General features: G+C 34.7%; 1 protein-coding gene across 3 annotated transcripts in view; it reads left to right on the top strand.

The window, feature by feature from the left end:
• Positions 1-14,553, top strand: part of LOC308499801 (uncharacterized protein) — a 74,587-nt gene that overhangs the window by 45,649 nt on the left and 14,385 nt on the right. For 2 of the 3 annotated variants that reach the window (XM_081053632.1, XM_081053631.1), the window contains one exon: positions 11,995-13,404. In XM_081053632.1, coding sequence (XP_080909758.1) covers positions 11,995-11,998 — 4 coding nt within the window. In that variant the 3' untranslated portion in view covers positions 11,999-13,404. Of the gene's footprint in view, positions 1-11,994; positions 13,405-14,553 lie in introns of those variants that run through there. The other variant, XR_013993637.1, reaches the window with a different exon arrangement.

The raw sequence follows: 14,553 nt of genomic DNA, 5'->3' as shown, positions 1-14,553 counted from the left end.
TGTGGTACATGCATATAACAAAATATTATTCAGCACTGAAAAGAAATGAGCTATCAAGCCATGAAAAGACATACAGCAGCCTTAAAAGCATATTGCTAAGTAAAAGAAGCCAATGTGAAAAGGCTACATACTGCATGATTCCATTATATCACATTTTCTGGAATAGGCAAAACTATAGACAATAAAATGATCAATGGGGTTGATTCTGTAACATAAAAAGGATATTTGGTAAAAACTGAAAAATATGAATAAAATGTGAACTATAGTTAATAATAATTTCTCGGTATTAGTTCATTAGTTGAACCATTTTTCCCAGTTGTCTCACTGAAGGCACTTTCCAAACTGTAGCACAGGGAAGTAGGAACGATCAGAGAGCAGGCCTGAGTGGAGAATGCAGGTATTCCAGTTTGGAGCTGCTGAGGCAGCTGGAATTTGTGGGAGCAAGGTACCAGGAGGAGAGAGTTATATAGAGAAAGAAACCCAGAAATCTCCAAAAAGATCCTCTGAACAATTTAGCCAAATACTATGCTGTGCATGCACAAAACAAGACTCTTGGGACGTTTGGCACAGAACAGCTTTTGGGGGATGATGAATAAAACAAGGATTCCAAGAGTGACAGTGCTAGGACACATTGGAGTCTGACAAGTAAGAGTAGAGACACTTCACAAACAACTCAGGCACTCAATTGAAATTTGAGAAATGTCATGCCTTAGGAGTACAACTACTCTAGCCCCAGAGTAATGAATAGTCCAGACTCTTCCTAAAATCTAGAATATCAAGCTTCAGTAGGATCAAGCTTATAATCCACGATAACGTTCTTCACAAAGACACAATATAAAACAAACTGTAACCATTGTTACCCCAATAAATTTTAATAATAATAATAATAATAATAATAATAACCTCTGCAGGAATTAATGTGACATACAGCATATTCTTTCATTTAAAAAAAAAGTGGCTCAGGGGTAAAAAATATCTAAAGACATGGTTCTCTGCCTTACACCTGATTGGCTCAAGGTTCCCACAACTAACAGAAAGGGATGTGTTTCTAGGTGGGCTGTGGTGTGGTTATTGACATATGAGGCTGATTAGAGTCGAACAGATAAATAAAATCCAGCAATGATTTAAAAAAAAAATAAAAACAACTGTCAACAATGTAGCATTTATAAAGTTGAGCATATAATAAAAAAAGAACTAGATATGTAAGTAAGCAGGCAAGTGTGACCTAAACTAGGAGAGAAAACAGTCAATAAAAGCAGATGAGACAAATGTTGGAATTAGCACCAAAGACTTTAAAACAGTGATTAGAAGTATGTTTAAAGGATTAAAGGAAAAGCTGGCCATAATGAGAGGATGGCTGGGCAAGCTCAGCAGAAAAACAGACATCACAAAAAAACCAAAACCAAACCAAAACAAGACAAAAAACCATAAATTCTAAAACTAAAATAATATAATATCTAAGATTTTTAATAAATTACTAGATTGGCTTAAAAGTACAAGAACTGCAGAAGAAAATATTGGTGAAACTGAAAATAGGTCAATAGAAACTATCCAAATATATATATGTATGTGTGTGTGTGGGTATATATATATATATATATATGTGTGTATATATATATATATATATATATATACACACATATATACATATATGTGTGTATATATATGTATAATTGGATATATATATGTATAATTGGAAAGTAGGGAGAGAGAGTTTGGGGCAGAAGAAACATTTGAAGAAATAATCAGTAAAAGTTTTCCAAATTTGATGAAAATTATAAACCCATATTTCCAAAAAGCTTTAAAAAAAACTACTAGCAAAATAAACACAAAGAAAACCACACCTAGGCATATCACAATCAAGTAGCTGAAAAACAATAATAAATACAACAATCTTAAGAGCAGTCACACAAAAAAATAAAGGAAAAACGTCTTTAAAATTATGTCAGCTTCTCATTAGAAACAACGTAGCCAGAACATAATGAAATAACATTTAAAAATGCTGAAAGGAAAAACAAAAACAAAAAAATTTATCAACCTGGAATTCTATAGCCAGTGGAAATATCCTTTGTAAATGAACACATCTTAAAATAAACAAAAGCCTAGAGAATGCATCACCGACACATCTTCACTACATAAAACATTAAAGAAACACTTTCAAGCTGATGAGAAATTATACCAGATAAAAATTCAGACCTTCATGCAAAGGTGAAAACACTGTAAATTCTAAAAAGACATATGTATATATTTGTCTGAATGTAACAGGAATAGCATTTCAATTAACTGGGAAAAGGATGGAATTTACTGTTACTTGTGTGTTATTACGTATATAACACTAAATTACATATTTACCTCATTCCATACACAGACATGGACTCCAGATGAATTGAAGACACAAATTTGAAAAGAACAACTTTGAAAATATTAGAAGAAAAAGTACTGTCATTAGGAATCATTAAGAAATCATTTACTAATTAAGATAGAGAAAAACACAAACCAAAATGTAAAGAATGACAAATTTTATTACATTATCATTAATAATAAATAGAAACTTCTTTTAATAATAACAAAAGCTTCTTCATGACAAAAAGACTTGTCACATATTGGGAGAAGATGTTTGCAACTCATTTATCAGAAAAAGAGTTAAGTTCTAGAATACATTTTTAAATCTCCTAAAAAACAGTAAGAAAAATAGTCAATTTTTATAATGCATATCACAAAGGGAAAAATAATAATACCCCATAAACATGGGAAATATGTTCAAACTCACCAGTAATCAGGAAAACACAAATTAAACAACATTGAAATACCATTTTAAACTGCCCCAAAACATAAAAATAAAATTAGCTTGATAATATCAAGTACTGGCAAGAATGTGGAGAAACAGGAATTTTCCACGTTGCTTGTGAGAGTTTTATTATGACAACCACTCTGTAGAGTACGTTATTTGAAAATACAAGTATGTAGTCAGGTTCAAGATGGGTATGCCCCAGTGCTCTGCCTTTTCCTTGCTGGATTTCAACTGCATGGGATTCTCAAACATGAGAACAAAGAGATATGTACCGTCTAGCTTGCTGCAGTAGTTTTCAATAGCTAAATTGTGGAGACCAGCTACCTGCCCTTCAATAGGAGAATGGGTAACAAAATTGGCTTGTTCACACACTGACGCTATATGTAGGAGTCTAAATGAATAAATTTGATCTACACATTTCAACATGAATAAATCTCAAAAATAATATGGAGAGATAAGCACAAATTGCAAAAGACAGTGATATTTTGTATGAAACATAAAACCTAAAATATTACACGAAATTCTTTATGAATGTTTACTATTAATAAAAGTAGAAATCCATGGATAGGATTGGTGTACCAACTTCAGGATGGTGTTTTCTCTAAGGACGGGAGTGGGTAGAGATGGGGGTACACCTCTGGCTATCGCTAAGACATCTTATTTCTTACAGAAATAGAAAGAGGAATACAAAGTAAAATATTTAAATGATAGAATTCTTTAAATCTTGGGTTCATAGGTGTTTATTATTTCCTATATAATTTCTTTCATTTATTTCAAACATTCTTTTTATATTTTTTATTAAAAAATACCTATTGAAATTATACAAATTCTAACCTTACATAGCTTGATGAATTATCACAAAGGGAACATGCCTGTGAGTCTGAAGAATACTCTGCTTAGGTTCTTTTCAGAATCTATAGATGCCCTTAGGAGCAAAGCAAACCCTAATGCCTCACCTTCCTTCTCTTGGAATACAGCCCCAATATTTTTTACTAACTTTTCTGTGATGCCTTCAAATATTTAAAAAATGTTGTATAGCGTTTCTAGTTTTTCTTTCAAATTACTAAACTTATCTCCCCTGAATTAAGCCTATCCTTCCAATACAACAAAACTTTCATTCACTCGTGTGTGCACGCGCGCACACACACAAAAATAGCAAATGCAACAACTGAAGACTCTAAAGGGCAATATTTACTGGGACTTAAGTATTATGCTAAATGTTATTATGAGCAAAAATAAAATAAAATTTTAGCCTAATGTCAGAGCTATCTATTGGGGAGGAATTAACAAGGATGGACAAATAATACCAAAAGTATAAGGTGCTTGCCGTTGGTGGTTGATAAAACAGATGAGAAGCACTCTGGACTCTTAACAAAGCACATGAAGTGGTATCTGGAAGGAAGATTTGTCCCTAAAATAATAAGAGCCCTAAAAGTCAGGTGAAATGCTGAAGGACCCTAAGAAAATTAGGCATGACAGATAAGAGAAGACTCACCAAGTTTTACCATGGACATATAGCTTCTGATTCAAAGACTACATTCCAGCCTCCCTTTCAGCAGGGTGTGGTCATATGACCAAGCTCAGGCCAAATGAATGTGAATCAAAGTAATGTGCAAAGATTGTGAAACATGCTCTTAAAGAAAAGGGACAGACCCTTTCACTTGCAGGCCAGAGCCAGAGTAGCTAGTTTAGAGCACAAATGGAAGATGACAATTGAGGTTGGCATAGCAAAATCTCAGGAATCTGGGTCCCTGTCTCTATTACTGTTAAGTTCAGACTATACTATGAAAGAGAAATTCACTTCTATCCTTTTTTAGCCATTGTTATTTTTGGATCTTTGTTGCAGAAGCCAAGCTTATAAGCAAACACATACACAACCCAAATTGCCCACACTTCTTTTGTTATGATACCACATTAGGTGGTAAAAGAATGCAGTATATAAAGGTAAATATCAAAAATAGAGATAAGGAACAGGACACGATTACCAAGTATCTTTTAGATACACCCATTAGACCTACTCCTTAGTTTTCTGTCATTTCACAATGATGCTCTGAGGGCCTGTTTCTGTTCACTGCTTAGTTTCATTGCTAGTATGGTTATTTCCACGTTAATGAAGAGGACATTGGAAACATCTTAAGATTTCTAAGTGTTTTTCTTTTTTCCAGTCTTACTTTTTTTTTTTTCTTTTGCTTAGTCTATAATACAATGGAGAAACTCAAATTTATTTTTTCCTAAAGTAGTGGATAGTATGACTTTGCTTTGGATCAGTTTAATGATGGTTTTTTTCTCAGATACATCTTTTAATATTAATCAGAAAAATCATTACAGTTATTTTTTTCATTGTGAATAAAAACAAGGAATCCTTTCTGCAGACTGCTATCTGTAACTTTCTGTGTGATTCAGAGTCTGAATAGGGGTTTCTTTAACTGTTTCTTTAACAGTTTACAAAGCCCATGGTCTGTCATTGGCACCTGTTCTCCATTTTTCACTTTATCCAGACTGACCAAAAGATAATGATTTTTTTTCTTCTTTTTGCTAATGGTCCTTGATTACTTCTGCCAGTTGGTTGACAAGTTGAGGATGTGGAAAATACTATCCAATTAAAATCTGGCTGGAGTCAGATTTTATGGGCAAAAGAATTCAAAGGTCAGTCCCAGTGTGAAGAACACTTATTGCCATGAATAATGCTTTCCACCTAGTCTAATGCACTCCCTTCTGTTGTGCAGGTACCTAGATATGACCTGAATCTTAGGAGAATCAAAATCCTTGTAAAATTCATCTGGGTTGAGGTGACACGTTCACCAAATGTATGAAGTTATTCAGGCTAAAACATTCTTATAAAATGATCTTTCCCTCTAATATTTTCAAGCCAAGAACTATATTATTCTTATAAATAAATTAAAAGAAATGATCAGAAAATTGAGAAAATACTCATGCTTAAAAGCAACTGCTCTTGAAATGTCCATAATTCTTTTTTTAATCTTTGTTGAAGTGCATGTCTAAACATCGTTGATTAGAATAGTGTTCAATGACTCTAATGACTTTATAATTGTAGGGAAACCATTAACAACAAATATGTGTTTGCGTTACCAAGGAGGAACACTAGAGTTTAAGAATATAAGATTCTGGGATGAGGGATTTGTGGTAAAAGGAGACTGTGCTTGGACTATGTGTTACAAACCCTGATCATTTCATTCCCAACCAGCCCTGCTAGATTGGGGTAAAGAACCAAAGCGTTGTTCTCTCAGTAGTATGAGCTTCACTGTTTAATAAGGCCCTCTGTTGTTGTTTTTTTTCCTTTTATTATCTTTTGCTTCTTTTTCTTAAAAGATTCTATTGTTCACTGGAGTTTAGTATAAAATCCCATCAATATTATTGTTTCATTTTTCAATATTAAAGATTGGTGTGTAATCACCTCCTCAGATTTGAATTTGAAAGCTGCCAGCACTTTTGAACAGTTATGTTTTTATTGCTGAAATGGAAACAAATGCTGTGGCAAAAATATTCTCTTTCCTTCAGTTGCTGGCAAAAAAAAATTGCAAAAGCAGCTATGAGATGAGACAAAGTTCTGTAAAGGAAAAGAGCATTCAAAAACCCAAGCATTCCAGAATTTTAATTTTTTCTTAGTCAAAAGCAACATTTCAGAACAAATAGGAATTCCCCTGCACCCTTTAAGGTTTAATTAATCATTTTCGTAGACTTTAATTTTAATTTATAGCCTGACAGAGGATGAGAGAGCATATGTGTTTGCAGTCATATGAATTTTATTTTATTGTCCACCAAACATTGCAACCACAACTTAACATGAAGAGGGTCTTCCTGTGAATCAAGAAGGACAAATTTGCCATGTAAAGATAACCCTAGTATCTTAAAAATCAATCAAGTAATCAGTGGGAATTTACTACGTTCAGTAAGCCACACTCATCTCGTATAGGAAAACACAGAATCCTTTGTTCATGAAGGAAGTAAGGAAGAAATATGACATATATTAAAAATAAGAGAATAATGACAAGTCAAGGAGCCAAAGAGCTGTGTACCCAGAGAGCACTGTTTTAATCCAACTTACTTTTCTTAGTTAGACTCTGGAATGATATCATCAGTCGGCTTTGAGGGATTTCTAAGAAATAACTTGAATGAAATTCACTATAGTAAAGTTGTTGAAAACGTCCTTTGCTTTAAATAAATAAATAAACAAACAAACAAACAAACTAATGAATCATTGAAATAACATAACAAACAAGAAAGTGTTGTGAGGTATAGATAAATGTGTCAAAGGGATTAGAGAAAAACAGGGATATGCAGGGAAATCTTTTTGGAAGAGGTAAGACTTTAGCTGTGCCTTGAAAAAAGAGGTAAGTTATGAATATTAAAAGGGCACTAGAGAAGGCAAGTCTGGAAATATGGTCATTTGCACATCATCAATTCAACAAATATTTATTAACATGTACCATACTAAGGAACAAACACTGAAAATACCACAGCAAAAAAACAGGCAAAGTTTCTGTCCTCAGGGAACTTACATTCTAGTAAAGAAGAAATAGCAAGATAAGACCACAAAATATTTAATTTTGGCCATTTCTTTCTTTCCTGCATTTCCTAATCATAATGTCCCGCAGAACAATAGCTATTCATATTGCTTAAAGGAAAACTAGAATTGTTATGGCATGAACAGAAGAAAATAACAGTAAATATTCATTTTTGTTTTCTTTTTTATTTCTAAGCCACGAAAATCAGGAGAGGCTATGAGGGGAGTTGAGTATGGGAACTTGTAATGTGTAAAGTACACCCCCCATCCCCACCCCCCATCCACACACGCACACAGGAAAAAACTAGAATATAGATGAGGTATATCTGTGCTATAAAGAGAAAGAGAGCTAATGAGGTGGTACCTTGGACAAGGTCAGTCAGGAAATTGGGGGAGTCAAGGAGAGAGGAACCTGTTAACAAAAAGGGAATGCCAGTAACTGACAGTGGTCAGAAGTGGGGACCATTTGGAAGCTAAACCAGTGGTCTTTGGTCAGGGAGTCCCTGTTGGCCCTGCAGAGAAGGCAGCTGTTCTCATCATGGTAAAAAAAAAGTCTATCCGATTGACAGCTTCTCACCTGTGTACTGCCATAATTATACAACTAAAGGATGTCTACCTCTCACTTGATAATTAGCTGAGACTCTGTGAACTGCTCAGGACACTTTAACATCTTGCCACACTTAAAAGAAGGTGTGAGTTCTGGAACCCAGAAGGAGGGGTGGTGATGTAGAAGGGAAGATCCCATCACTAGTTCTACGTTGGCTGCATTGATAGGAAACCCCTCCTTGTTACATACACATGGGCCTCTATGTGCATGCGTGCACACAAGCGTGTGGAGGTAGATATGGCTGCAGGAAGGGTTGTTTGATTCAACTAAGGTGTAACTGTGAAAAATTTTTAATTGACCCCATAAAGCTTGGAAGTGTATATGGGATAAAGAATAGTTAATTTCAGTGTTTTCCAAACTGCCTAATTGTAAAAATCACCGAGGGCAATTGTTAAAATGCCAGTTACCAGGTACCTATTCCTGCAGGTTCAGTAGCTTTGCCCTAGACCTGGGAATCTGTGTTTTTTGATGAGTTCCCTGTGATTCTTATAATTATGTAGGTTGGGGAACAATTCCTCCATTAGGCATGGCTAACAGGTTACACATTCTCCCCTTTCTAGCACCCACTGAAGACCTTATCTTGATCTTTGTACTCCTTTCTGCTTCTGGATTCTTTACAACAGTGTTCAAGGCAGTTGTTACCAATCTCTCAGAGTCACCATATAAGAAAGGACAAAACCAATTTATCGTCCCATTGTAATTAACAGATGATAGTTTTGTGATGTGAAATTCACATTTTTTAACTGCTCATGTAAAGCACTGAGGCAGTTACCCAACAAATCATGTCTTGGACTATGGTAAAAGGCATACTCTTGCTGGTGGTGACGCTAGTTGTCAAGATCTAGAGGCCCTCTGGAACCTCCGTGCAGGCATTGACCCTGCACATTCCCTGATGAAAATGCTGGAATTAATAGTCTGAGGTATGATGTGTTCGGGGCTATAAAGAAAGTTTCACAATATGCTTGCCTATAAGACCACAGGGAGCATGCCAATAGAGCCAGCAGCTCCAGCTGACTCCAGAGTGAAACCACATTGTTTGGAAGGGGGGCTTATTAGCTAGCTAGCCAGTCCTGTAGCTACAGTGACTAATTAGCTAGTACCCTGCTGGATTTAAGCTGCCATAGTTTCTATTTGTCTTTCCAGTGACCGTTTTCACGTAAGCGGATACTGTTTTTCCAGCCAGCCTAACAAATTGGTTATGGCTCAGTTTGGAAGGCAGACAGACTTACATTCCAATCCCATTCAACTGCTTTGCATCTGTGTGACCTTGGGAAAATTTCTTAATCTCTCTCATACTATTTTCCTTTCTGCAAATGTGGGATAAAGATACCATCTAACTCATGGGTTGTTTGTTAGAACCTAACCAGATAATGAATACAGACTACCTAACCTGTTGCCTGTCAGGTCAGATTGTCTCACCACGTAGCAATTTCTGTCATTCTTCCTAGTCAGAAAATTCCCCCTCCTGTCAAAACCTGACTATTAATTGTGTGTATGTGTGTGTGAGAGACTTTCTTATTCAGGCTCTTTGTGTTATGTTGTGATGCCTATATAAAGTTTGGACTGTAGCGTATTCCCTACTTTACTCAATCTGAACACCCTCATATGATCTCCTTTCCACTGATTCACTATTTAAAGGCTTTTCATAGGGCTTTTCCTGACTTTGGGAATTATTTCTGGACCCCTAGAATTGTGTAAATTGCTTTTACCTAGCAAAAACACTAATAACTACCATGTGCGTTTTCTTCACGTAACCAGGAAACCAAATTGCTGCACATTGAATCGTTTCCTCGGAAAAACATTTGTTGAACACAAAACTAAGTCAAGTCCCTCCAATACATGCTCTCATAACTTTTTGCAAAGCACTTTACATTTTGTAGTGTTCTATTCATTTTTGCGAATATTGGTTTAAGAGTCATCTTTTAGTTTTCAACCCCACATTAAACTTAGCTGGAATGGGCAATAGTATCACTTACTACCAACGTATCCCTAGCCTTGAGCACAGTACCCAGCACAGAATAGGTGCTGGGTGAATGTTAAGTGCCCTGACACTGCTGGGGCTGGCATACGCTCTGGAGTCCTTTTAGAATTTCTGTGTGCCAGACCCCTGGCTGCTGTTTGCTTTGGTTTCTAATGGCCTGCACCTTGACTTGCTTTGAGGGACTCCCCTGGGGACATCTAAGTGCCTGGGGTCTTCTATCTCCCCAGCCCATCCTTAGTGAGTGGCCCAGCCCAAAGGAGAAAAGCTTTGAGGTGAAAGTCATCCTCCCAAGTTCCTCTGTAGCATGAACCTGAGGTCCCCATAAGATTTTTGCCTATGCAAACCATGCCTGAATCCCACCCCTCCTGGGCTCCTTCTCCTTATCTGCTTCGCTGCCTGCATTCTTTTATAAGTTCCTCTTGCATGTCTTCAATAAATTACTTGCACACAAATCATCAACTCAAGGTCTGTTTCTGGGGAACCTAACTTAAGACAGTGAGTAAACTGCTTTTAGGAACAAACTGTCCCTGAAAAGTAGGAAATTTTTATTCACCTACTATGTTCTTTCCAAGCTTATAAAAAATAAGGGCACAAGGGTGAGGTTTGCGTTGCATATGTTCTATCAGATGCCAGATATGAGTCGGAGATTCATCAGTAGAATAGGGATACTAGAATAGCTCTTTCTAGGTAACAAATAATTGTGTGCAACCAGGGCAGAAGAAAATGGGAAATGATATGGGCTTTTTGAGATAAAGTGAATCTCTATCAATAGCATCTTCTATTTGCTGATACACAGCATACTTGAGAGTGCTGTTTTCTTGGTAAATGGGGATTTAAAACACTTGGCAGTTAGCCAGGTAATGAAAAGAAATGCATATTTTTCTTAGGTGTGCCTAAACCATTTTTGAAAACACTTTGAAAGACTGAGCTATGTAAACCTGGGAGGAAATGGCCAAAGAAATTTCAGCTTTGTAACTGTGAAGTGTGCATGAAAAGGAGAAAGGAGATTTTTGCAAGCTGTCAGAAAAGACATGGGTTGTGCATGAGTGTGATTATAAGTGTGAATGTTTGCAGGAGATTATGTCCATGTTAAACTAGTTTATTTTTGACAGGCAAAAAAAAAACACACAAAAAACCCCCCAATTTCTTTAATGTGAAGACATTTCAAATAAGGTCATGGAAGATTTCAGAGGGATAAGGCATGAACTAAATCAGAACAGTGCTTATTCCCATTACCAATACCAAAAACAAGAATAAGCAATAAGACCTCTATACATATCAATAGGTATATAGGCATTCATTTAAATGAAAAATCCAAACATAACCCACTCCATTAGGCATAGCTAAAATTACTCACTTTGACCCTTGCGTTAGAAAACAAATTCTCCTGGATTAAAACACTTCTTTGTCCTAAAGAGTTTGGCATAACTCCAAATTTTTTTCAATCTGTGAAATATTCTGTGGGAATGTAACTTTCTGGATGGCCAATTATCCTTCAACCACTAAGTCAAGATTGGTTTGATGCGAGCCCAGGTGTAGAATTAAAAAAGCTTGACTATAAAGATGGCTTCCTGTGACTTTGAAAATTTGTATTTTTGTAGACTTTGTTCCATACAATGTCATTCTGATTAGATAGAATACCCAGCAGGAAAACTTTTATTTAGTTATGTAATTTTGTTTATTAATGCTATAAGATATATAAATAATTTTGAAACATTGGGGAGGGGGAGGGCGGAAGAAGAAATAGAAGCAAGTATTTACAAATTTTTTGCCTAAAGAACTCTACTGGAACTACTAAGAAACTAGAGAATTGAACTCTGGGATCATACTTTGAGTTTTGTACTTCAGTGTCCAAGAATAAATAGACTATTGGCTTCTTATTTCTTTTGGAATGAAAGTCCTTTTCTATTCACATGTGATCTCTTTTATCTTATCACAGGCACAGGTTCTCCAGAATAGCCAATCATTATCCTTTTTATAAGATCATCTGTCTTACTTTCTTTAGTCTTTTATTTTTTATTTTCCATTTTTGAGTAAGGGAGTTAGAATCCCTTTAGAGTAAAACTAAATGTTTTTGCTTTCTTGAACAGGTGAGGAAACTGAGGTCCAGAGAAGTGAAGTTGTTTATCTGTGTTCACACAACTTTTTAGTGGAAGAATCAGGGCTGCAACTCAAGACTCCTGATCCCAGTCCTAGCTCTTTTTACCAACCAGTATTGCTTCTTTTCAGGACTTTGAGGTACTGTTCTATCCTATCAATTTATCACTATTTGTTTATTTAATACCTGTTGATGAACTTTTGGGTTGTTTCCAGTTTGGGTTTATAAATATTTCTGTATAAGTCTTTGTAAGGCCTATACTTTCATTTATCTTTTCTTAAAATTTGTTTTATTTAATTCACTTATTCAATTACAGTTGACATTCAATATTATATTGGTTTCAGGTGTACATCATAGTGGTTAGACATTTATATAACTTATGAAGTGATCCCCCTGATTAATAGCCACCTGGCACCATACATAATTATTATATTATTATTGACTCTATTCCCTAAGCTGTACTTTACATCCCTGTGACTATTTTGAAACTGCCAATTTGTCATTCTTCATCCATTTGCTTTAAATGATTTCGTTTATCTTGTAACTACCTAGGAGTGAAATTATGTATGTTGAACTTTTTAAGAAATTGTATTCCCAAGGGGTTGCACCATTTTATATTCCCAACATCACTGTATGAGAATTCCCAGTTCCTTGAAATTCTCACCAACACTTGGCCAGACATTTTAATTTTAGCCATTCTAAATGGTGTGCAGTAGTATTTCATTGTGGTTTTAATTTGTATTTTTCTTATGACTAATGATGCGGAACATGTTTTCATGAGCTTATTTTCCATCTTCATATGTTCTTTGGTGTAGTATCTGTTCAAATTTTTCGCCAATTTTTTAAAAAACTGGATAATTAATTTTCTTATTGAGTTTTGAGAGTTATTTATATAATCTACATACAAATTCTTTATCAAATACATGATTTAAAATATTTTCTTCCAATTTATCTCTTACTTTTATTTTCTTAAGAGTATTTACCAAAGGTTCAGTTTTAAATTCCCTAAAGTCTAATTTATCAAATTTGATATTATGGATAGCACTTTTGGTATCATAGCTGGGAAATCATCAACCAAACCAAGGTCACAAGATATTCTCCTATTTTCTTCTAGATGATGCCTTTTTATTATTTGGTTTTCCTTTTAGTCTATGATTCATTTGAGTTAATGTTTGTATGTGATACAAGGTATAATTCAAAAAACTCATTCATTGCACATGAATATGAAATATTTCTAACACCACTTGTTGAAAAAATATTGGTTCTCCATTGAATTACCTTTTCTGAAAATTAGTTGTCCATATATGTGGGTCTATTCCTAGATTCTATTCTACTCCTTTGATATATTTGTATATCTGTCAGCATCTGCCATGTTGATTAATAAAGTTTCATAATAAATCTTAAAACCAGGTAGTGTTATTCTCCAACTTTGTTTTTTTTTTTTTGTTTGTGTGTTTTTTAAATCATTTTGTCTACAATTGATCTTTTACATTTCCCTATGAATTTTAGTATCAGCTTGCTAGTTTCTATAAAAAGGACAAACGATATTCAGGTCTTATTTTTATGTCCATTCTGACAATTATTGCCTTGTAATTAGGGTATTCAGATCATTCCCATTTAATGTGATTATTGATGTGATTAAGTATAATTCTATTATCATGTTATTTGTTTTTCTATGTATTGCATTTATTCTTTGTTCCCCTTTTCCTCTTTTTGAGGGGGTTAGTTGAGTATTTTTTAAGATTCCATTTTATATCCTTCATTGGATTGTTAGCTCTAAATCTTTGTTTCATTACTTTAGTGGTTGATTTAGGGTTATAGTATACATTGGTAAGTTATCACAGTCTGCCTCTAAGTGATATTATGCCACTTCATGTATATTTTAAGAAGTTTATAATAGTACACTTCAAATTCCCCCTACTCAGCCTTGGTGTTATTGATGTATTCCTTGTCTTTATCCCTCTGTATGTAGAACATGTATTTTCTCTGCTTGTTTTTAAGATTTTCTCTTTATCAGTTTTTAAACAATTTTATTATGATGTGCCTGAGTGTAGTCTTTTTTTTCCTCGTGTGTGAGTGTGTGTGTGAGTGTGTGTGTGTGTGTGTGTGTTCCTATAAAAATCTCACCATTACTTCTTCAAATGTTTTTTTATCACTGCTTCTCTTTCAGAAACTCCAATTGCACATCTATTAGTCCACTTGAAGTTGTTCCACAATTCACTAATATTCTTTTCATTTTTTTTGGGGGGGGTTATTTTATCTCTGTGTTTACAGTTTTCATGGCTATATCTTCAAATTTGATGTTGTTTTCTTCTACCAGGTCTAATCTGAAGTTTATTCCATCTGATTTATTTCTTCATTTCAGTAGTTTTAATCTTTAACATTTTAATCTGGGCCTTTTTTTTTTTTTTCTATTTCCACGTCGCCACTTAACTTTTTGGGTATATGGAATATAATTATAATAACTGTTTGAAAGTTCTTGTGTGCTAATTCTGACATCTGTTTCAGTTATGTTTCAATTTTGATTGAGTTTTCTTCTCATTATGGGTAA

The sequence above is a fragment of the Rhinolophus hipposideros genome, assembly GCF_964194185.1.
Source record: "Rhinolophus hipposideros genome assembly, chromosome: 7".
Classification (NCBI taxonomy): Eukaryota; Metazoa; Chordata; class Mammalia; order Chiroptera; family Rhinolophidae; genus Rhinolophus; species Rhinolophus hipposideros.
This window is presented reverse-complemented; position numbering and strand designations above follow the sequence as displayed.